Source organism: Perna viridis, chromosome 4 (assembly GCF_037379345.1).
Source record: "Perna viridis isolate PV_CMFRI_1.1 ecotype Kerala chromosome 4, ASM3737934v1, whole genome shotgun sequence".
NCBI lineage: Eukaryota > Metazoa > Mollusca > Bivalvia > Mytilida > Mytilidae > Perna > Perna viridis.
This window is the reverse complement of record NC_142448.1, coordinates 7,812,560-7,839,135: the sequence shown is the minus strand read 5'-3', so window position 1 is coordinate 7,839,135 and position 26,576 is coordinate 7,812,560. Positions and strand designations below refer to the sequence as shown.

General features: G+C 31.0%; 1 protein-coding gene across 3 annotated transcripts in view; it reads right to left on the bottom strand.

Annotated features, from left to right (window-relative positions):
• Positions 1 to 1,614: 1,614 nt before the first annotated feature.
• Positions 1,615 to 26,576, bottom strand: part of LOC148618709 (neuronal acetylcholine receptor subunit alpha-9-like) — a 37,632-nt gene continuing 12,670 nt past the window's right edge. For 2 of the 3 annotated variants that reach the window (XM_088577873.1, XM_088577875.1), the window contains exons 3-8: positions 14,648 to 14,886; positions 13,031 to 13,140; positions 10,088 to 10,539; positions 8,397 to 8,483; positions 5,643 to 5,758; positions 1,615 to 5,059 (exon numbers count right to left, since the gene is read on the bottom strand). In XM_088577873.1, coding sequence (XP_088433999.1) covers positions 4,664 to 5,059; positions 5,643 to 5,758; positions 8,397 to 8,483; positions 10,088 to 10,539; positions 13,031 to 13,140; positions 14,648 to 14,886 — 1,400 coding nt within the window. In that variant the 3' untranslated portion in view covers positions 1,615 to 4,663. Of the gene's footprint in view, positions 5,060 to 5,642; positions 5,759 to 8,250; positions 8,338 to 8,396; positions 8,484 to 10,087; positions 10,540 to 13,030; positions 13,141 to 14,647; positions 14,887 to 26,576 lie in introns of all 3 variants that reach the window. The other variant, XM_088577874.1, reaches the window with a different exon arrangement.

Below are 26,576 nucleotides of genomic sequence, written 5' to 3'. Positions count from 1 at the left end.
GAACAATATAAAGATGAAGGTCAGAATCAGGGTAAAACTCAAAGCTCCGAGCTTTTTTCGATTTGTGCCGAATTATTAAATCGTTTTTATTTCTATTCAACATACTTTTTAGTGTCTTTATACTGCAATCGTTATCATTTTTAAATCAAGTTTAATTTTTATATGACGAGTGTATTACAGTTCTTACCCAGTAGTGCCCCCCCTACGATAGTAGCAATACGATACATACAAGTTCATGCAAGGTCAGGAAAGTAAGCGGAGTCAAAGTGCTAAATACTGTCACTAATTATGCCTGTTTATCATCAAAGATATACTCTCAGTGCATTTAATGCGTTTGGTCTAAAAAACGATTGTGGTATAAATATTATAAAAATAATCATGATAACAGTTAAAACCAATTTTTTTTTGTCAAATCATCCCTTATCCGCTATATAGATGACGTTAAACAACCCTAGTTTTGGGAATTTTGGGAATATCATACATCACATCTAATCCAAAGAACTTGAGATAACAAATACTACATATAATATATAGTCAGCTTCATATCTTGACCTACACTTAGTATTCCATAGTAAAGGAAAACTATCGACCAAACTGTACGACAAAGACGATGCCTTTTCATTCTGTATTGTCAACTTTCCTTTCATCTGTGGCAACGCCACTTCAGCACATAAATATCAAAACTCGTACGTTATGCCAGAGTTTTCCGTTACTACGCAGACTGCCTTTTTGTATCGCCTAGAGTTCTTATAATTAGGCTTCTGGAACAGGGTTATGTTGCTACAAGATTGAAGTCATCACTACAGAGGTTTTATGGTCGTCATCATCGTTACTCTGCACCATGAACATCAATTTGTTTAACGTGTCAATTTCCCTTTCCTCTTTCGTCTACCCTGGACTTGAGGTTTTTTATGAGCAACTCGGCGGGTGTTTCTAGAAAAAGCAGAGGACGCTTATCCTACCGGTGGTCCATACCCCTAGATTTCAGTGGAGTCCGAGTTGCTCATTTACTTTTGTTACTTTGTATGCATTATTTAGGTTATTTCATATTTTTGGTTGTGTTTGTCTGCTTTCCATATCTGGTCTATGTCCCTGGATAACATTCTTTCGATTTCCTCTAGAATCTTGGGTCCCTTGATTACTCTTTCCAGTCTTTATGATAACAACAAAAAGTTTTGAGCGGCCAATTTTGTGGATATCTATAGATGTTAATATAGAATTCCCACAAACTAATGAAATCAACACATATGAAAGCCATATCAATTATTTTTTATACAGTGTAAGGTTAAAGTTTCGAATTAAGCAGTGGTAAAAGTGACAGGGGGGATAAAATTGCACTTGACGACTGTTTTGTTCACATACGTAGAAAAAGAAGATACGCCTTGCAGATAAATCCATATCTTATCCCTTCCTTGAGCTTTTAAAATTCTTAAGATGCTCATGACGATCATGGGAACAAAGCCATCTAACCATTGCTATAGAAATTGGAATAGGTTAAGATTGTTAATACTTTGTGTGCATTCTATGTGAAGTTTCCTGCAAATTCATTCCATATATTTTAGGTCTATTGTAGACCAAAATATGAGGTAAATACAATAAGAAATAAACTACAAATTTATATAGCTTTTTTAATATCATTTTATCCCATGCAAATCTTTCTTTCCACATCCAATTTTATTGATTGCACTACAAACTTGCATAGAAGTTTTTTGTTTCATGTGTAACATGTTCTGAAATGTAGTGATAAAATTTTATTTATTGACGTTAATTGGCATTATGATTGACAAAACTCACTCACGTGCCGAAACGGAAATATCTTGATCAAAATATCTTAACTTAAACGTCTATCTTTCAAAGGTATACAGGTTATCTAATTGTGCCTCATTTGAATGGTGAAGTGACAATCGATAAAAATATTATTTTTCATACATAGAATTAACGCTTCTAAATCCTGTTGAATATCATGCCAAGGTATGTTTACATACACACCACAACAACAGATGCTTCAAGACAATATTTTTTCAAAGAAACTAATTGTAAATATACATTTTAAATGTGAATCAATTGATATGTTTATGAAGTAAATATAAAAAAAAGGCTGCAGTATTTGGATCACCTCGAATTCAACAGTTTTTTTTTTAATTTAAACCAATGTTTATAAGAATGAAATAATTGACTCTGATCTATAAACAACAATTATTACAATTATAAGCATTGCTTATGTAGTCAAGTGGGTGCTGGACGAAACCCTTTTTGCAGGTTAGATACACCTGCCATTTACTAATTCCAATTTCCAGGACCTTTGTTGAGCCTAACAAGTTTGTAAGTTGTAATAAGTTAATTCAATATTCTACAAAAGTAAATATATAAAAGAAAAACATCATTGAATTAAGATAGACTGCAACAATAACAATGTCCAACCGCGAAGGCTATTTGTGTATTCCAACCTCTAAAATATACTACATCGTAAAAACTGATTTAATCTTGAAAATGAGTTATGCTACAATTCATTCTACAATTGTATAGTTGTGATTCCTTTAATTCATAATACCAATAATTATTTACTTATAGCGTCAAAACAATACAGTCATACATAACAGACATACATTTACAATTGTGTCAAATTTTGGCTTAAAGGTGATAATGATACAGGTTATGTGATCTTGTAGCAATAAATAAAAACTACGCCTGTACAAAAAGTAATAAAAGTGAATCATTTCATTGTTTATCAAGAGACCACCATTAGACTTTCCATTTTAATATTTTCCATTAGTGTATTTGTTAAAGTTCTATCATATCGATACAAATTGGATTAAAATGACTACAGTATATACTGCTAAATTTCTTTTCATTGTGGGTTTCTCAGCGATCGCCTGCATATAAATTGTTGAATGCATTAATGGCACCAGCATGATAACGTCATTGAACAATTATTAAACTAAAATGTTACACAGAATAATGCCATTCAAACATCTTGGGATATGTAATGCATTTTGATATTGCATCAACCCAATTATATGCCGTTATTCAAGCTGTGTGTAGCTAAGTTGATTAGAACTCCTCTGTAAATGTGGCTTTGAAGCTACGTTCTCATATTATTCTCCCTAGAAACAAATGGCGTATTTCTGAACTAGATAAAATATTAAAATTTAATTTACAAGTATACCATGTTTTATATATAAAATAAGTTGCTACTTGTATGTTTAATAAGAAACCTTTAGCTCGGCGGGGAAAGTAGTGCATTTAAAAATAAATTAAATTACTTAAAGCCCCATAATGGTTACCAGTGATACCTCATTGATTCACAGCTCTATAAAATAGTGCTATACAAACAACTTTCTGAATAATGACTGGTCATTTAGTTTAATAAACTGTGTTTTCATTCATTTAGTTTGTACACAAAGAACCATAACAGGTCCTTAAAGCCATAGGAGCGACAAAGCAGCAAAAATTGGCAAGCATTATTGAATCAGAATGTAATGGATTTCACTTGTTTCGATTATACAAAATAAAGGTATAGAATATAAACCACATAGGTGGTATATTCATTTAAAATAAATAATAGGTATTTAATTTCTGCATGCTATGTAGTGATGAACAATAGATTGATAAAAGAATACATGGTTTCAGAACTACTAAAATAAAATTTAAAAAAAAGAAAATGGACTGCATAATTGATAAATTAAGTTAAGTCAATTTACATGACAATAAATAGAATTACAATAAAAGATAATAAAGTAACTTCCTGTCCTTTATATATAACATAGAATAAATATTAACAGGTTTTATACGGGGAAAATGCGCAATTAGATATCCGAGTTTTAAAACAAAAACAACTGGCAAATTCACCTGCTCAGTTCTATACATTTTGATAATATTAATGAATTCTATCCTTTCATTAAAACATAACAATCTACTTCACAGTAATAACTTCTAAAATAAAACAAATATTGTGATCTGTGCACGAGGCATTAGTGTTGTTAGGAGTGCGCTGTTAAGGTATGAAGCTGGTATTTTGGCAGGTTACCATGTTTGCGAAGGATATCTGTGTCACGTGATATGAAAATACTTGGCGGTAGAAGGGCACTTGTATTGTTATAACAATAATGCATAATAACAAACTGGGAATGAAAAAAAAGTGTTTTGATCCCGTATTCCCACGTTTATTCCTAATATAGAACGAGATTTTAAACCAAAAAAAACCACAGAAAATTCATCTTTTTACTAAGCAGACCAAATTGCTTCCAATTTTGTAGGTTGTTTTTGTTCGTTTGTTTTGTTTTGTTTTTTGGTTTTTTTATTGGCAATAATTACATATAGATTTTTTTTGTATCATCAATAGTCCCATATTTCAAACGGCAAAAACTTACATAAATATTCAGTATTTATTATAACAAAAATTAAACATTACTTAAACTCGTACCTAGAATTATATGAATTAAAATATTGTGCACATTATCAAAAGTGTCTAATGATTTAAATGACCATATTTAATCTATAAAAAAGCCAACTGTTGTGATTAAGGTAAAACACAGTTTTTGATTCGGTACATGTAGATCCTGACAATTTTCATAAATCACATTGTGCAAGTAAATGCATGCAATATCTATTCGTACAACATTTTCCTCTTCTATATTAGGAATAAGTCATTTGACAATTTCTCTCAGCTGTAGAAAATAAAAGGTATAACAATTGATAACGATACCACTATAGTTGTGAAATAAATGATAAAAAATATTCTGTCAAAAACTAAGGCTAGAGCTTTCCACTCTTTTGTAACTTTTTCCTTTCTGTCTTTATCTTCTAGTCTTTCTTTATAAAGTTTTAAAAAGTTTCTTATCTCCACAACTTTAGTGTGTATCTGTGCAAGTTGTGTATGGTTTTCGGTAATTTCTTTTTGAGCTGTCAGTAGGCATTCGTTAGATCCTCGCCAATCATTTGACCATTTGTTCTCGCTGTTAGCGTTCATAAAATGCGGTTTAGAAGCAGCGGCATCATTCATGAAAGGTAGCACTAAGTTCTCCATACATAATGCCCTGGCAACCCATGTAAACATCACCTAAAATAACGTGAAATTCTTTTAAAACAATATGCAAAACAGTTAGTACTATTAGTTTTCTTTGATTTCTCACCATAGATTTGTATATTTTGAGCAATTCTCTGTTTAAGAATCAGAAAAAAATATGTATAAGGTATGGCACATATAGAAAAACACATAGGCTTTATTGCCTTTTCCGAGAATTTATACCTCTTACCTCCAGAAATAAGCTTGTCTTTTAAGGATATTGAAAGATCAAGTTTGATTGATTTAGTGGGATATGAATGTGACTCTTTCTCAAATACAGATCTGAATACACAACGGATTATCGTTATGTAAAAATACAGCATGTGTAGGCTTAAAAGCATCGTATATTCAGTGGGTGTTCCTACACCATAACAGTGTTTGAATTTTATATGGACTGGTACTTTATATGCTTAATATCTATTGTGTATCAAATTTGGTAATTATTGAAAAAAAAAGTTTAAAATATTTGAAATCATTTTAAATCAACTTGTTTGTTTCTTAACCAGAAAATGAGATTTGAAATTTCGCTTCCTGATATGTATGACAATAAATACAATGTTGAATTAATAAAACATACCTTTTTGAGAGCATATGGAACAGGTGCTCTGGCTCCGAAAAAAGTCATGTTAACAACAAAAACATTAAGAAATGATGACAGTGTTATGAGAACCATGTTCAGACAGTAATAAGTTCCTGAAATAGTACAAGTTCAATATGCATTTCTCACAAATTAATAAAGATCACCTTAGTCCGGTATTTTCGGTGTGTGAACGTTATTGTACAAGAGACGAACATATTCCGTCAACAAATTATACTTATTATTCATGTTTTCTGTTTAGCTTTGATATTTTTCAATAAACGTTTCCTTTTTAAGAGTTTTCAAAATTATGTAAAATTTAACATATAGACAAGCCAACTGATAATTAAGTAAATGCCTGTAAATATTTTCGAGTCAATTTACCTGAAAAAAAAACAATATAAGATATAATAACAATAAAACAAGTCTAACAAGAATGTGAGTCGATCACCTTGGTCACATTTTTTAACTTTCACTAAAGAAGGTTTTAAAAATTCTTAAGAATCATAATGGTTTAGTTGTGATAAAAATGGAACAGTTCTTCGTGGGCAATAATAATTTTGTTGTTCACGGTGTTGACGTGTCAAAGTATTTTTTCCTTTTCTACACATAAGGTTTTATTTCTACAATTATTCAGCAACTTTTATCTGCTTTCTCTCTGTCAGTGTATAAAAATTGTCAAATTAAACATGAAACTTTAAGTCTTCCTGAATTTTGCAGTCTCTTCTAATTCTGGTCTTTATTCTATTTACATCGATTGATTTAATATTTAAAGAAATGTCAAAAGGAGCTAATTTAGATAATAGACCTATATTGAGGAGAAGATATTAGTAAAAAATATGTACGTGCGCCGACGGATACCTAGTGATGACATCTTTATACATTGCCATAACATTTATGTGGGCTAATAGTAATAAGTGAAATGCGCAATGAATTACACTGAATACATAGTTAAAGGAAAGTGTCCAACATATTATTAGGAAAGTATTGAAATTTGTAAGAGAATATTTAAAAAAGTATTTAACTTAGAAACCATTCGAAATATGGAAATAAAAAAATGAAGAAAAATACAACAAACACAAACAAACCGGTGCATTATAGAAACAGAAAATGCAGCACACGTGGTGACATATAACATTATACACTAAATCTAGTGCAAAGTGGAAACTGAAAAAGTAAAGTATAATGAGTATGGAGCGTTATATCTTAATACCGTAACACATTTTTTTTTTTTTTTTTTTTGTAATTTTGTTAAAAACCATCTTGCAAAAGTCATAAGTGAGTAAATTATACAAATGGATGTCAATTTTCGTGGTTCACATTTACGACATTTTCAGCGTTACGGTATTTGCTGGGGAGACATCTCGTAGTCCTTGCAGACTTAAATGGAATTTACATTTGTTACTTTTGAAACTTCTTTATTATTTTAAGCTCTGAAATGAAAACAAAAATCCCATAGTAACAATTTATATTTATCTCTTAAATCCCGATCCACATGAAATTTTTATCAAATTTTGCATTATCATAATACTACATTTTCAACTAAAAATACTTTAACATCCCAATAAATGCATTCTCTTGAACATTTTATAGGAAACCTTGTAGGTCATTTGTAATTCGTATGTCAAATTCATATTCTCAATTCAATTGAAAATGTTTCTTCACTAATCAACGTTCTTCATTTCTATTTTCCCAACCGCTCTTTAGGCGCAGAGTGGAAAATCTACTCAATTCAAATAATGTAGCATCATTTTACCTGATTATTTGACATAGTTGTGAAATTCAAAATTACCAAATAATTCCATCTAAGCTGCTATGACAAAGCGTTCGGAATAAAAATTCAATAATTTTCAACTAAAATGCTGAAAATGAGTTTTAGAAATTTAGGGTAATTGGTCAAGGCAAAGTTGTCTAAAAACTTACCGTATGTCACTTACAAATTGACAAGTATTACGCTTCCTTGCAACATACTTACTGAATTTTTACAAGCCCTCAGCAAGTCGTTTTCACGCTTACTTTATTCTTAAACATTTCTTTTTATTTGTTGAATTCAAAGCATTTTATTGTAAATACTTATGCTTGATAGAAAATTGAAATCGAAGATAGTATTGATAGCCTTTACAATTTCTATTTGTGAATCATTTTATATTAACTTTTCGATGAACAAAATTACTGGTGCGCATCTAAATCATTGGTGTTCACTAGTCACTAGTGTGCACATATCAGCCACCAAACAGATTACATGTATTATAGCAAAAATGATTTAATTTAAATATAATTACATTTAAAAGTAATTTTAAGTTCATTCCGAAATAACGAGTAAATGAAAACAATTCAATTTGATCATAAAATCACAATTAAAAGGGGCGATTTGCTAAAACCAAAATGATGTGAACGCATGTTCTACTGTGATTCAGGCATAAAAAAGATGTGATGACATGAATTTATCCAAAAAATGACTGGCTTAGTGAATTAATCATGCATTTTCAGACTGTCGAAAAATAGTTTTTTTAAGATAAACATCCGTTTGAGTGTTATCTAGTGCGTGTAAAAACCAGTCATTATAAAACCCTACATTCTAGAACACCGTTTCTACAACACCTCTTACCTAGGATGGGAACACGCTCAGCGGCTGGGGGAATATTAGCCTCAAACAACAACATGAGAACGAAGAACGCCATGAAAATACTCATCCCTGTTGGATAGATAGAAAAGCATTGGTTAAAGAAAAAGCAGAACTACGTACGTTCTTACCTAATACCGGGACCGAACCCTCTGTTGGTGTCATGTTCCCGCTATACAGAATTAGTAATATGAAGAAGGCCATAAAAAGAGTCATACCTACAATGAAAGAAACGTGAAAAATAATTGAAGAATTATGAAAAATCTAGATTATAACGTTGTAGTTTGAAGTTTTAATAAAAGACCCTTTTCAACATTGTAATTTCAATGTATTGGGGAAACTTATTTTTTTAAAAGGGGAAAGACATCATTGTAATAAAATACAGGAAAGCCTGTGTGGCAAATAATGATAAAGCAAACCATAAAAAGTGTTTAAACACACATCTCTGAAAAAAAATTTCAAATTTAAAACCTCAATTTATTTACCGCAATAGTTGTCGATTATCAAACCTTCGTAAAAATTCTTAACAATATGCAAATACCATAGCATAAAGTAAGCGAAATAAATAACATATTTTTTTTATAATTAATAATTGGTACAAAATTTAGTGTTAAAATAGTTTGCAGTTTTAATACATTATAATTTACCATTTGTTTCTTTATGAAACCATATAAAACGGAACATTAACTCATAATTTCATTGAAGCTTCTTTAAAATTTGTTAAAGCATAACATTTGTCTGCATGGATATAAAATAGCAAGATATCTTTATTTCTACCTTTTTTTAATTTAGATCAAGATTGTGAAATCAATCATATTAATTACTTAAACCACTCTTCATTCTCTTGCCGTTTTACAATAACTCGGTAGGAAATATCCTTCATAAAACCTAGGTACAATTCTATTTCATACAATTTGCTTCGAGAGTTGTTTGATTTTTACAAGTGGAAAAATTACGCTCGATGTTATCTGCAAGCTATAACCAATAACGCTGATTAATTTTGGGATTTCTGGATTACGATTGTAAATTTTAATCCATGGCGTGCTCTTTTACATTGATGGAAAATATTGGCAATAAAATCGTTAATTGTACCCAATCTACTCAAACAAACTGCTTGTTTAATAATTTGTTTCATTTCTAATGTAAATAAAAAGAGATTTTACTCTGTCAATATTAATAATATTTCATGTCAGTTCGTCAAATGAACAGTTTCCCTGAGCTTTCATTTGTATACACTTGAGAATCAATAGTAATATTCCGCGTATAAAAATAAATATATCGGTCTTTTTCTTGGAATTACCAAACCTCAAGAACTGCTACATGAAATATAACGGGCAATTAATTTACAGATACAAATATTTTTCTCCCTTTGTATTAAGTAGTACGCTATTATTTGATTGAATCTAATATTCATAACGATGACACTCAAACATGAAGTATGATTTACTCAAGTGTAAGTATTTGCTATTTTTAAACTAATTAGTGTATGTGTTAGTTTGGTAAATGTTCTAAAATGCAATAATTTTGGTTTTTGTTGCAGTACTTGAAGGTCGACTCACTGTTAAAGGCTATTTCTTTCAACAACACACTTAAGACTAAAATGAAACTGTTAATCTGAATTTTACAACGAAAAGAACTTTGTCCTTTTGATAAAAGCCTTTTATCGACTTATCATTTTTTTAACAGTTATTCATTAAATTTGAGCCGTTAATTTTCTCTCAAAGGCACCATTCTGGCTGAAATAATCCCACACTTAGACAACAATAAAGTCACTTAAAGCCAAGAAGGATGGCCATTCAGCCTCAATATTACAAATACAAACCAAGCATCATCTTCGCCGGTGACTCGGGTGGAATCCAGAACAAAACTAAAGTTAACGAAGTCAATAAAACACACGGCAAAATGAGAATATTGGCATAAAATGTTGCTCTCCTTCGTATCACCAACTGAAACGTTAAATCTATGAAAGGATATGAACAACAGACATAGTATTTTTCGTTGCGAATAGCTGGAGTGTCTATCACTTCCCACACATTACTGGGTGTAAAATCATCCATAGTAAAGGCTGGGCCACTTTTAAACTGTAAATCCAATTGATTCCCATTATACGTCCACGAACCAAACTTTAATGTACAATTTTGTTTGTCAAATGGAAATGTCCCAACGTCTATGTTGCATTGACTTTTAAATACTGCCTGAGGAAGCCACGTTACGTTACCATCACTGGTTACTATACACCAAGCATCTCTGTATTCACTTAGTCTCTCATCAGCACTGAAATAAAACAAACGGTGTATGGAAAATTGATGAAATAAAATTGGAAATGGAATAGAAAAGTTTTGTCTATTTACATAGGTAGTATTTGTCAAACTTCTCTTGTTCATGTTATTATTGTAAGATTAAGCCATTTGACATTTGACAATGAACTTCCATGACCAACATATCTACACATTCTTGTTTTCAGAGTTTGATTGTTTTATCAATAGACTTTTATTAAGAATCCGCCATATTCGGTGTTTACAAAAGAAATGGACCGATTGTAGATTACATATTACAACATGAAAAGATGATGGAATATACCTCTCGTTTAACTTATTACACGATGTGTTAAAGCAAACGTGACAAATTACAAAAAATATCTAAATTATGTAAGGTACCATTGATTAAATGGTTAAAGATTCACAAAACGGTATTTATAGTTATTAAGAGGAAAAACTGACAAAAAAATAAAATCATTGATGTAACGTTTTTCAAACACTTTTTTTTTACTCCCGAGTATACTGTCTCTTGGTCTAGCAATGTTAATGTTTTGTGATATTTTTACATTGACAACTTAATGAATTTCTGGTTATTTATAGTTCTAATAGTCAAGTGAATAATATGAATACTTATATATTATATTTTACCAGAAAAACGTATAAAAAGTCTTACATCATTATACAAACTTTGAAGAAGGCGCCTTTGAAAACAAAATTACATATTTTTATGAATGTTGGTCCATAATTTTACAAATCATAATTATATAACAGTGTTAGCAAAAACGAAGACGAATCTCTACTATGTCTTGCTGGTACGTTCTATTAGCGATTCTGGACACCAGTTAGGTAGGTACTTGTAATACCAGCTGCTTGAAAAAGAGTTATTCCAGTTTCAAGACAAAACAAAGTAGGTTACTGAGTTATTTTAATTGTTTTCTAGGTAGAAATCTGCTTACATTGTACCAATGTGTCCTGCTTCATTCATTACCACTAAACACATGTGGGATCTTTTGGAACACTCTTTCTATCCTGAGAGCTATTACAATTACTCAATATCCAGATTTGTATTGAAATTGGAATGACGATTCCTTTTTTGTAGTTTTTCAAGAAGATAGTCATATAAAATAGATAGAAAAGATCAAGCAAGATCAAAAAGCAAGAAAACATTAAAAACAAGATATCACATGGTATTGGTATATAGGTGACCTATATAGGTGTTACACAGAGGAAAAGTTCTACTCACTACTTGTGTCATTAAACTTACGCATTAACGCTAGCAAATGTATAAAGATAAAGGCATCACTATGCAGAGAAAGATAAGATTTCTTTTGAATGGATTTACATGTATTTTCATTAAGTTGACATAAACATCTCTAGAGGTAAATCATACCCAAGTTAAGTTGCAAAATAAAATTTTACATTTTAAAGAACTCCAAAACAGATTTCTTACTTCTTTAATGTTTGTGAGTTAAAGAGTATGTATTATAACATATTTTAAAGCTTGAAACGCGCACCTGCCTTGTATCCTTTTGTATTTCAGTTATCTTTTGATAGAAAACACACAGTTGGATTGATCAGGTTGTACGTGCTATATTTATTGGGTACAATCTACCTCTCAATGAATCATTTTAATCTCACAGACATGTTTTACATTACTTTTACGCATTCGAAAATTGCTTTCTGGCAAACTGTTTTTATTATCCGATAATGTTTTCTTCGATAATACATATTAATTTATTTTAAAAAGATCATTTTTTTTATGACATAATTAGACAAAATTTGCAAACTCAAATGTGAAGAAACGACTTGTAGATTTAGTTTTGGAATATTTACCGTTACCTTCTCCAAACAAAAGTATTGGTTTCATAAAAAGACAAAGAATTGAAACTCTAGTCACTACAAGATGTAGACTTACGATTGAACGCTAGCATTAGGAGAAACATTAAAAGCATAACTAAGCATGAATAGCTCTACGGGTGATATTTTAGAACAATTTCTATTAAAAACTAAATCCCCATAGGAATAAAAATTAAGATACAACGTATGACTTTACAATACATATTTGTATTTAAATCTACATATAAAAAACAATAGGGCCTAGAAAGTTGTGTTAGTGAACGTTAGTACAAACTCAGAGCTTAAGTCATTTCAATGTATACAAAAAATTCTGTCATACACCTCACTCATGTTAATGTATAGTATAACAAACAAGCAGCATGAGAAAAGCTGCAATATTATGATAACCTTGTGATATCTCGTTTTTAACAATAAGAGTATATGTATTTACCTAATTAAACTTAAATGTTCACTTGAAACATTGGACCTGTTTTAGTAACCTTTCTGGACTTACATGTAACACGTTTATTCACGTGGCGTATCTTCCACGTAACTTGTATTGTGTATTCAAGTCATCGATTCTCTGTACTGAATAGTAATGTTTTCGTTCATTTTGCAATAGAAAACATCATAGAGAAGAAAACATGTTGGCAGGGGATCTTAATACTTACTAGTTATACAGTTTGATATCTGGGGTCCATATTTTATCTGAAGGAAGATGAATATCTTTGACTCCTTTGTACTCTGATTCATTCCATTTTAAATATCTGTCATTCCACAACTGTAAAATAGTTATGCTTCAATAACATCACCGGCATTTGAGGGTGGGTATATAAGACAGTGGGTCACACTTGCTAATTTTTTATCGATTGGAGATCACAAACTCATGTTGTTGTTTTAAGTGTTAGTTTGTAATGAACTGAAATGTTAAAATTAAATAATCAAAACAGTAAGCACCAGAAGATTTAAAATGAAGGGAAATAACTCTTCGATCAGTTTGATCATGTTCTCTCTGACATCGTAGTGAATTCAACATAACAGTGAACTAAAAAAAGGATCGATCTGGTTTGTAAATTTGCAAATCTGAAAATTGGTAATTTCTTTGTTCGACATTTTAATGCGATTTTATTCATGTATAAACAATCAAAACTTAAAAAAATAGAAATCTCAAATTATTACCGTACATATATGATTGTAATGGAATGTGTTATCTAGAGGTGCATAAACAATATTGAAAATTTAAAGACTTTCTATAATACATCACTACAGACGAACTAAATAATTAGTCGCCATTGTCTTCAGATTCCTGTAAGAATTACGTAATGATTACGTAAGAGCGGCACACTTCGAATAAGGTTGTATCTGATTAAATATAACAATTGAGCTATACACATGAAGAATAGAGTTATCAATATTAGGTGGTCATTGTTTAATTGTCCGAATAAAAGGCAGTTCCGGTATGATTAAAAGTTTAATATTAATACTCAATAAAAGCATTCGGTACCTGCAGCTCGGCTGTAATTTAAAAAAGGAGATATGGTATGCTAACCAAGCCAATGAAACAGTCATCCACCAATCAATTAAACTTATACAGGTTACCGAAAAGTCATTTACAATATAATGTTGTAGATACATTATTTTCTTTAATAGCTTTGTAATATTAATTATTTGTTGATGAGTTCTTCATATCGAAAAATTAATATAACTAAAAAATGCCAGTAAACATACATTATTTGCAGAAAGAACAGGATGTAAGACGTGTGTTGACGGCAAAATCAATTTTAGTCAGAATCAATTTGATGCTTTATTGTTTTTTGTCTGCGGAACGACATCATAAAACGTTCGGACGACGTCTATTGTGTTTTCCTGTGATTTATAAGGGCATCATGGGTAGTAATTATCCGTCGCATCAAATGCTGCAGGAAGATTCAGATAACCAAGGGAATAGATTTTATCGTTTGCTTCCTTTCTGCCATCAAAGTATCTACATTTCTTTTGTTCTGTTATTGAAGCTGGTCTTGTTCTTTTTTCTTTTTTTTTGGTATTGTTTGAATATGCTTTAGTTTATTCACCTATAATTCTTATAGAAATTTAAAATGATGCTTCTCTTTGAAAATGTATGAATTTTACTGTATTTTATAAGTCAGCGAGAATTCATGTAGAAAAACTTCCAAAAGAAGTTCTTTTTATGATTTCTTTTATTCACATTTTATAGTTTTACATATATTTTGCATAAAGAAGTAGTATATCCAGGCAGGAACAAATTTGTATACAGTACGTGGACTTACGTGATCTACCCAGACATTGATAGTAAGGACCTGTTCTTTCTCATCTAGATCTGTTATCTGTATCAGTTGTAAGCCAAATTTTATAGTCATGACATCATCATACTTCTCTAATGGACGGCTGTAAGTTCCTCTATACTCGTATCGTTTAAGAATGTTATGAATAAGTCTGTCTTCTTCTGTCAAATCAACAACATTTCCTGAATAACTGGATCTTTGGTTTCTGCCATGCCTCATTCTTCCTGAAATATATAAACTAATGATATACAAGTAATGAATTAATCACCTAGTATATTAAATACATATCACTTCCGGTAAGGCTAATATACTATGTACCGGTGTAAAAATACATTTCCGGTTTTTACCAATATAAAACAAAAGGAAGGGTAATCAAAGAAACCAAGATTCTAGCAGAAATCGAAAGAAAGTTATCCATGGACACAGACCATACAAGGAAAACAGTAACACACAAAAACAATATAAAATAACTAAATATGTACGTACAAAGCAACATAAGTAAATGAGCAACTCGGACTCCACTAAAATCTGGGAGAATGGACCGGGTGCACCGATAAGGTGAGCGTCCTCTGCATTCTAGAAATACCCACCAATGTTGAATAACAGTTATATTGTTGAATCAATCCCTGCTCAAAAGATCTTAACCAATTAGGAAAAGAGTGTGCTTAAATAAGAATATTTTACTAGTTGAAGCAACACAGTTATAGTGAAGAGATCAATACGTTTTCATCTATTCTATTACAACTTCAAAAATGAAAAATTTGTTGTGATTTGCTTAAGTAAATGAATGATTATTCATTTTGTGGTGCGTGATGAAAACAATATAGAATGCCTTTATCATTACTAATGTTTATTTATTATGTTAAATTCAATATATGTTCTATTTGATTTAAAAGCATAAACGAAAGAGGTATTTTGATGTCAGCCAAATACGTCTTCCTTATTTGCTGTGAAAACAATGCTACTGTATTTATCTTGTCATAATGAAAATATATATATATACTTAAACAAACATTTTTACTGATATTAGAAAGATAGAATTCAATTAAATTAAATCACACGTTAGTGGAATCAAGTGAGAAAAAAAAGATATAGCTAAAGATACAATGAATAAAAAGATATCATTTCAATTCTCTGAAAAATTACCTTGTAATCGGTAAAATTAGACTTTATCATTTTTTTTTTCTTAATTTGAAGAATAACATCCAAAAAGGTCAAACAAACGTTTATATATTTTCCATGAACTGAACCGTAGAATCTCTTAACGCCATGATTTAATTAAATAAAGATTCCTTTTATTTTAAAGACATTAAAACGAAAACATTAATGAGGAAAACTGGGTTTCAATTACACAGAAAATGTATGCATCCCCACGACTTAATGTACAAGTCAATTTTCTGTAATGGGTATTTAATATGCCAGTGTCTGTTTTAAGTATGACGATGTCTGATGAAATATAACAGTTGTCTTTCACGCAGCATCCACTGACTTATATGGTTACATACTGCGCATGGCTACAATTTCAGAATAGTATAAACTAACAATAGATAGATAAAAACCCAGATATATCTGGGAATCGATGATAGTAATTGAATTCAGTCTTTTAAATGATTAATTATTTGAGATACTTTGAGTAAATAATCCAATAACAAGAGTTTAATTGACAAGTAGAAGATCGACAGCTATGGTATCAAACTACAAAGTGATATCATTAATGTCTGCCTGTAGAATGTCACTAACAAGTATGCCTTATTAAGTTATCGATCTAAACAGAAGACTTTTTAACACATCCAGCTAATGTCATTTATCTTTCATATAAAGTCAACTTATCTCTGTTTTTTTTTTTTTTTTTCTATTTGAAAGGATTGGGCCAACGTTTATTCGTTGTTTACAAACTAAGGATATTTTTATTTCAACTTTTATCTTATAGAGAGAAGGGAGAAAATCACGGAAACTCCATTTTATTATTGTTTTACCACGGGCTGACCATTTTGCCGCATTATTTTACTCCGAGCTATAACTAGGATATTTCGTGATTTATTTTGATTCTAATAGGACAATTACGATACTTATTTGCATATTGCGTTAACCTTAGACCCGCCATACTTGACCATATTTGGCTGTACACTTTACAGTGTATCAGTTGAATTGATCGCTAGTGAAACTTTCCTTTGTATTTTTATAATGAAGGAAAGGGCGAACAAGTTAGAACGATGCTACATATGGCAATAGTAGTTTGTATAATAAGGTCACAGTTTGTTCACACATGGATAGGTACAATATTTCATTCACTGATATTCATTTGATTGTTTTCATACATGATAACGCACGTGGCACGTGGCGACTGATACCATGTGCGTGTGGTTTTATGGAATATAATATAACTTTTCTTAAACATAACGTTTTATATTTTTATCAAATATGAATTTGATGTTTATTCACGCTACTGAAATGAATGAAAACAGCTGATATGCATCAAAATGTCATTTGAGTTTGTTTACATGATTAAGGTGGACAGTAATTTACATACACACAAGCCACGCCCATTAAGTCGCGTGCTGCTTATATAACAATCTAAAATCAACCACATTTGTGGTCCCCAAGCCTTTTAAGAACGTCATATTTGAATATCATAATATGCGTGAAAGTACAATAAATGTTCTATCGTGGTCGCAATAAAATCATACAAAAATACACTGAGGGAAAGTTAGTATTCATTAATGATTTCCAGAAGCGAAATACAAAGCTATGAAAATAAAGTAAAACTCTGTTGGGCAGCAAATATTCGATTTCTAATCGAGGAACTTGCAATTATTTCATCCTGCACTCGTTCTGTCAAAATTTCCACCATGACTATTTTTCATTTTGAGGTTTTTCTAATAGGACCCACTGCTAATTCTGTCTTGATATATAATTTAAATTTGATCCAACAAAATTAAACAGTTACTCCCTTGAAATTCCAAGCTTTGAGTTGATGCCTAGATGAAATATTAGAAGACATGCAAAGAGTTTGTTCTGCTTGGATACTGAAGAGTCAGATCGAGTTTTAATGATACCTGTATAGACATATCGTTTTAATGTTTGAACGCCGTTGTTCACTAAATTAAATATCGTTTCTTCTAGATATACATTTCGATTTGTTTTTGTGCGTTGATATATGGTCACTTTAAAAAGAAATCAATCTGTCGTCATGGTAACGAAGGAAATACTATGCAACATATAAAGACTTGGTGATGTATATGACTAAGAAACTTCATTTCTGGGTTTCTGCTGAATTGTTAGTTGGCGTATAGACACGATATAATATTTTAGCAAAGTTTCGAGGTGACAACTAATGGACCAATCATCACGATTTAGGACATTGTGTTTGATCTATTTATTGAACAGACTCCAATAAAGCGGCTCCTCGGAGAAGTCCGCTAGCAGTCCCTGGCGAATTTGATGTATAAACGCTATGTTTCCTTAAGGACTACCAGTCGACACAATATGAACTTTTAAGTGGTTAGTAATTTTATCATAGACCCGTCGGAAACAAGACGTTACTTAATCCTGAAAGCGAATCTGGATATCCACCAAAAGTAACGGCATTAGGCAAGCTTGTTATAAGTTACATATCAAATTTAGCTATTCTCATAGGAATGGAAATTCTTTTTTGTCTGTGTAAGCCTAATGTAACACAAAACAATGCTTCGTAACTCTTATAAAATTATGTTAAAGAAAAACAGAAATGACATGACTTGATAAAATAGTCTATGTTCTTTGAAAGACTTTTTAAGTACCAGTCCATACCAAAATAAGCCACTGCGCGTGGTAAAGTGATTCATTGTGTAGAAATACCCATGGATCAGACGATGCTTTTTGGTCCACATATGCTATATTTTTATGTAACAATAGTCCTTTCGGTATTTAAATCTGTACTTTTGAGAAAACTACACTTAAACTTCCCACTAAAATCAACAACATCAAACCAAATCAAGAACGTTAACTCTTGCAAGGTGCTAATTTCATGTACAATCTGTATAAGTTTTATCTCAAAAGCGCAACCTACAAATGAAAAAAACTTCTACTGGTTATGTGATCTATAACGGTTTCTGAACAAGAAATAAAACTGAGTTCGGTGGGTTTTTGACATGAATAAATCGTCTTCTGTCTGAATTTTGTAAAGACTGGTACTTAAAGTCACATTAATTATCTGATATTATTTGTAAGAACAAAGAGTTCGCTTAAGTCAGGGACAGCGTGTTTCAATTTTTGAAAAAGAGATGAAGATGAACTAATGATTATTTAATATTTTTTTTTTTTGCGTTTCATTTGTTGTCGTCATAGTTTGCTTGTTTTCAAATATTTGAATTCTTTTGTATAATTTGTGTTATTATGGGTTAAAATTAGTATTTTTCACGTTGTGTGGTTTACTAATTGTTCTATTCTGAATTTTGATAAAATGTCATGTTCACTATCATTATATAAATGGCAGAAACATTTACTATGATTTTTTTTAAATGCTGGAATATTGCTTGAACAGTAAAACTCTTCTTAAATCCAAACATGCATAAATCCGTGTTACTACGTTAATCAGTCTTCTTATTTTTAGATAGTATGATTATGATTGATTAACAGGGGTTTGATAAAAGAAACCATATCGTGTATGTGACAAGTATTGTCAGCTGAGACGTGGAGAGGATTTTATATGAGTTGTCCAATCAGAAGTTCAAAGGAACTAAGAAGTGAAGAGTAGTGTTGTCATTATGTTGTCTTACAAACACATTAATGGATTGTTTGTACGGTATTTATTATATGACATTTACAGATCATAAGAAAAGTACAAGTATTAAACCATCATCATTGATGACAATGTAAAACAGATATTATCAAACAATGTATATAACTATAAATGATCATAAAAAGAATGCCATTGAGTTTTAAACAAGAGATTTGTAATAAACAACAAAAATACGTAAATTTTCTTCATTTTACTTCATTTTCGTTAGTGACACGTAAGTGTGTTCACTATGGATATATTTTTTTATGAAAACTAGGTCGTATAGTAATCGTTGGAATTTGAGTAGGATCCCAGCAATGAACTGTTTCCTCTAGAAATGCATAAGCCCTAATAATGTGTTATTGGATTCTCCGATTGTTATATATGACATTACATTTGATTTGGGGGCGCAGTAAATACCACAAGTTTAGTCTAATTAACAACTGGTCGAACCTTTTAAATTGAATGCTTAAAAAACTCTTATATTTTATTCACTGGATTATAATGACATTCTTTTCACAAGCGAAAAAAATACAAAGAAATGTAACAAGCGTTGGGTACAGAAAAAAAAGATGTGGTATAGAAAACCTTCTTCGCCGGGACCGAACAAGTACCAAGACAAAATTAGATTAGATTATACCACCTTGATAATAGCTAAATGATAATAAATCGTTCTTATGTATCAAACACTCCATGTGCATTTATGTTCTATTTATGTTACAACGACTAGCAAAAAAAAATCTAGACAGTAAGTGATGACATATCACAAGAAAATTCCTTTCAAGGAGTGGATAATAGGTCATTCTATATCATAAAGTATACTGTACGAAATTCGGTTACTCATCCCCCTTCTTGTATAAATGTAAAAACATTAGGAAGCAAGCATTAATTTATTACAAAATTATTCATTATCGTCGTAATACAGGGATTTATCTAGCAAATAAATTTATACCAAAGCACGCTGATGTCTCGCCCAATATAAGTTTTATTGACCGATAATTCTCCGTACTGACAGAATAATGCACAGTGTAACTAAGAATATAAACGTCTACTTCAAAATACACTATATATGTTGCTGTAAATAACACAGTAGACTACTATCTTACAAGTTTTGGACAGATATACAACTTTACCTGAAGCTTATCAGTCGGAAACAAATGTTTTTTAATCATCTTTGTGAAGTAATTATAGAAACATTACATTTTCTTTCTCTCAATTTTCAAAAAGTATATGTATTATCACATTCATAATTCCCACAAAAAGTATGCCAAGAAAATAATAAACAATTGAACCAAGAGACAACACCAAAATAGAGACATGTAATAAACAACCCAAAACAAACAAATCGAGCACACAAACATGTAATATAAAGACAAGGTAAAATATAAAACAAAATGATATGGTGCAGGCATATATATTGTCTATAGAAGCGAACACCAAGAAATTCAATTTTTTTAACCTTCACTTTTAACTTACGAGCAGCTCCAGCTTTATCATATATGTACAAAGTCCGGAATGATAACAGTTCTCAACGGATGGTGGGAATATTTTACAAATAAACTGTGACGTTAACGAAACTGACAGCTTTACAGAAATTCCAAATATGATTGCCTTCCATAGCTTACAAAAGCTATGCTTCTATTTGAACCATACAGTCGAGGCTATATTTTTTCCAATGCGGGTTAGGATCTTGAACAGTAAGTGGAACAGCGAAGAGAGACGCGTAAATACACCTGTCAGCGCATGAAGCCTTTCTCGAACTTCCACGAATATTCATGAAGCAGGAAAAATAATGCATTGAAAAGACTGTATATTTTCAGTGATATAAATTAAAATTAATTCTTATCTAATTTTGTTTATTGATCCCGATGACCTTTTACGGCAGTTTCTGCTGACCACCGAAAGTATTCCGAATAGGCTAATGACTATTACGGGGAACCATCTCAAGAATTCTATTTTCACGTATACACACGTTGCTGCTGAACTCACTTTATGCTCGCTATTATCACACAAACATAACACCAAGTAAACAACTCAGACTCGCAAAAATATCATATTGAACTGATTTTGCTTAAACTTTAAAGTCAAAGAGTAAATTGTCATTCGATTCCTTTTGTTCAACCAAGCTTAATAAATCTGACGTGTGATAATTTAAACTTTGCAATGTGTTGCTTAATAATAAATATTGACAAAAAATACAAGAAATGCAATAATGGGACAATTCAGATACATCAAAATCGAAGTATATGGCCCGAACATTAAAACAGGCAACAAAGACGACCTACATACGCAATGAAGTGAACACACTTAAATACAAATGCATTATAAAACCGAAGACATCATATAAACAAAGCACTTGCAATATGAACTTCAACAAAAAAAAATGGAAGTGACATTAGTTGTTCCGGAAGGTTAATTCTGTTCTATCACAGGCATCTGTCACATTGCAAGTGAGTAAAATCCGTTTAAAGTTTGTAAACTTGCAACAATAATGTACCTCCCGACACTTCGTCAAGACAGAGTCACGGAGACGAAAAAGGGGACCCATGAAAACAACGGAGAGATTCACACCACGGCAAAATCATTTAATTTAACAAAGTTCATAATAATGTAAATGATGTAGAAATGGTGGGAAATGATCCGTAATGGACCAGCTGTATGTCGACGTTCAAAAACAACTCTTCTTGATATATTTTTTGCACATTTTTTACATCCAATTGTTTTACATTTCCCAGCAGTATGAACTGCTCGTGAATAGTGATGATGTTCTATTGACCTTCACAATAAAAACATAATGTCATTGTCAAATCTCCGAAGGCCTTGTATGTTTAGACAATAACACGTCATAATAAGAAGTTTACACTTTGTGTATGTCGGACTGATTAAAGGCTTTCTCCAGAGAATATATTGCAAAATACCATAGAAGGTATCAACAATAGATAAACTATAGTGCCAATTAAATAATGAACAAAGAGTTCTCCGTTACACATGGGTATAGTAAATAAGAAGACTACCAATCCATAACAAAAAAGTAAAAGTTCATGACACATATAAGCAGCTTTGTAAAACCACCTTCTGACCACACAAAATTGCATTTGTTGTCGTTAGTGTGAACTATTTTTTTTCACAGCTTTCTGGTGAAGACCTATTCTAAAATCCAGCAATCATATTCATTTATTTATCATTTTATTTGTTTATTTATTTATCAATATTTTTTCTGATAATTGAAACACAAAAACGAAAACTGAATAACTCACGGAAATTTGCAACTTTACAGTTTATTCGATAACGATATATGTGTGAAAATCCTTGTAATTGTGTTTTCATTCTTTTCATGTTATAATGGAAACAAAAGATACCAGATGAAACAACCCAATTGATACAAAGACCATGAAGTCATCCAAGTTAATTGAAATAGTATAACTAACAAAATATGAATACATATTTTACAAGTAAGAGGGTCGCTGCATCTCCGTCATTAAAAACTAATTTTGTATTAGGTCATAAAAGGAGATAACATTTATGTAAGGTGTACATTTCTTTATTCAGTAAATTATCACCCTATATCAACCGAGTTTATAACTGAGATTGTAAATGAGCTCTAAGTTATCAAAGTGATCTTTGCCCAGTGAAACTATACCCATATTTTGTATATCACAAAAGGGTATATTCAGTTGTATAAAAGAATAACATTATACATATTCCAGAAAGTTACAATGGTTGTATAAGAGATTTAGCCCCCTTTAGTAACTATTTCAGGAAATGGTCAAGATTTTCGGTCACTGCAACCTCAGCTGTATTTAGCATTCAAAATGCATGATGTTTACTAAGTCATTACAAAATAAAAAAAAGTACATGTATATAATGGAAAGTGCACGAATAAAAATACTTAATGCAAAATTAATGTGAAAATAATTTCCCATTTGAAAAGTGAATGTCAAGAGACTTGGAGTCTCTTAGACGTTGCTTTGTTCTCATAGATGTATAAAATAGTTCACAGTGAAATAATAGTTTGATGTCATTACCAGTGTTATCATACTCTCTGTGTTGTTCTCACATTTCCCAAAAGAATCTGAATTGTCCAAATGAACAAAATGTTTACCAGAAAATCATTAGATATATCGGTAATGATCGTACCTGCTTCTTGAAAATGGAAAAAAGCTATAAATGCGTATTTAATTTTACAATTATAAAAATTACATCAAATGAAGGACATACCCGTTTTGTAGTTATTCGGAAAGTTTTGATTTATATTGAAACGTTGGTCAATTTCGCTTCCTGATTCAGAATAATCATTTCATTAAAATGTCGTGTGACATCATATTTAATTAATTCTTGAACTTAGCGGGAAGCTTAAACGAATATCATTCAAACGTTAAGAATATATTTTTTTCGAGCGAACCAGCCTAATTAAGCTGTATAAAATGTAAAAATTATGTAGAAGTCGTATTTGACTAAATAATGCCTTTTTACTCCGATTCGTAGTATATTAAGAGACTTTTGAGGATTTAGATGACCTTAGTATTTTACGTATTATTTGTTGTTATCTTAATTCAAAGGCGTGTAAATAAAAAAATATTTACTTGATTTGTTTCCTCAATGTAATGGTTAATATGTTCTTGGGCAATGTTAGCATATTATTTTCATCTAAACATGCACAAAGATATTTTTGACGTTCCATATTTGATCAAAAGAAAATCGGAAACATGGAATTAAAATGCTGATCAGTTGTCATAACAACCGCGTCTAGACACTTAATGCATCTATCCCTAATACTACAGAGATTAGCTCGGGACTGTGCTCTATGTTTTATGCTGTGGTCATATATCAAACATTGTCCTTGGTGTCCGTTTAATGAATAAAGGGTGAGATAAGCATGTCTCACTACCAAGAATGATATATCGTATCTTCACTTTTGCATGAAATGACGAGTACAAAAGACATCTTTTTGGAAACTATCCAGACTTTCAAATTGCAAAAAAAAAATCGAAATAAATATTTGTTATTCAAGTTTGATAGATAGACTTGGAATTAAGTTAAATCTATGGAAACTTCGGTTAATATTCCGGAATAAGGTGAATACTAGAAAATAGCTCACGTGTATATAACAACTTAACATCACCGAGTGAAACCAAACCGTTCCCTCTTGGACTATTAAATGCGTTCAGTTTAGAAGGTTTAGTATACCAGATTTTACAAACATTAAAATTGATGAAAAAAAGAACTGTAAAAAAGTCTGGTTTAGACAGATTTCAATATTATTCAGGGTTTCGATTAGACAGGTGTCGCTGAGTATCTTAAATTTGCATGTTCACAATATAAAACAATACACAACTTCATACCGCATTAGACTGGAAATGATTTCTACTTTCGACATACAATGTATACAATAAGACTGGAAATGATTTCTACTTTCGCCATACAATGTATACAATACATTACTGCTTTATAAGCTGCTTCAAAATTTACTTTTGTCCACTTTTCATTCATTTAACTTTTTTCTGTACAAAATGCATAACAATCATGATGTTTATAAATACTTTTATCCGTCCTTAAAACTGAATATAAAACTTCTTGATTAAAGTAAGATTTCAATGTCAAAAATGAAAAATTAAATGGTATAAATAGTTGTTGGTTTCCTGCTTAAAAGTATGTAATTGTTACAAAAAACTATTTGTAGTCAACTACTAATCGATAGATGGAGACCTCTTTCTAATTAAACAAAGTAAATGTTTAGTATAAAAGGCAAACCAAACCTATAAATAGGGACATTAATTGTTCCGTTAATGTATGGTAATGGAAATGAAATGCCTGTTGTCATTAAACCCTACAAAGACTGATCTAGTTACATTTCTAAGAGAAAAAAATTTCCACCTGATCCCGAGTAAAATATTTAGTTAAAACATTCTAAATGACTTTTTATGCAGCTATTTTTTTTATAATATTCAAAGAAATGTGTTCTGTTTTAAGACTTTAATTAGAATTGTCGTACAGAGTACGTAAGGGGCTTAATCCAAGTCAGCAATGTAATCCTGGCCCAATGAAGAAAACTCACGCAGTTTACCTTAATGCACCAAACAAGTTTATATGTTCAATTTTTAGGTAGAGATGTGAACTATACCAGCAGCAGATGATATTGCATATGAGTATACATTTGGTGATTCAATAGTCATTCAAATTTCGAAGAAAAATTAAGGCATTCTGTTTAATTATAAAACGTAGTACATAATGTATATTGTCGCTTATAATACTATACATTGCGTAGTTGCGTCCGATCCTTCCTGTTTCAGGGTATTTAGATATACCGGGATTAAATATTCGAAGTTGGTACGCGTGACGTCATACGGGTATTATCTGTAAGAAGTACGCAGTGTGCTAATCATGGTGAAAAAAAACCGCACAAGTCTTTCTATGAAATCTTATTCGTCTTCAAAACCCCATAAACTAAGAACTTATATTGTCAAATAACATGATAATTAATTTTTCAATTTTGCTTGATTCTTTGCCTGATTCTTACATATTCAAATACTTAAAACATCTGTCTGTCACTTAAAAACATCTGTCTGTCACTTAAAAACATCTTGTCTGACACTTAAAAACATCTGTCTGTTCGGATTTTAAAAAGCAACGAATTTAAACTTTTTCACAACTGGAACTGAGTACGGGATTCTAAAATGATGAAATTCGACTAAAATGTTACAGAGTATATGGATTACATTTTTGTGGTAATTCGTGATTCAAACACCACATGTTGATTATTTTGACTATTTTAATGAAGTAAACACAGGGAAGCCATACACAGCTTTGAATACAATCTCCATTCATATAGACTTATCAAAGGGTGTGTTTGAAGTCAAATAACATCAAAAACTAAAATGGCTCTCGCCATAATAACTCTTATAAATAACCATATAGTGAATTGAAAAAGCTTTCACACAATAATGATATAGGTTTGATGTACGGGCTGGCACCACGGGATACCTTCTGTAAAGAATCATCACTCAATTGGATGTTTGCAATATGATCCTAAGTATTCAGTAGCAATCAGGTTCTTGTCGATGGTTTGCTAGTATGTTCTTATAAACAAGATGCATCAACCGTCATGCAATATGATGAAAGTAAAGAGCATTGAACCGACTTCTTTTATTCTCTTTA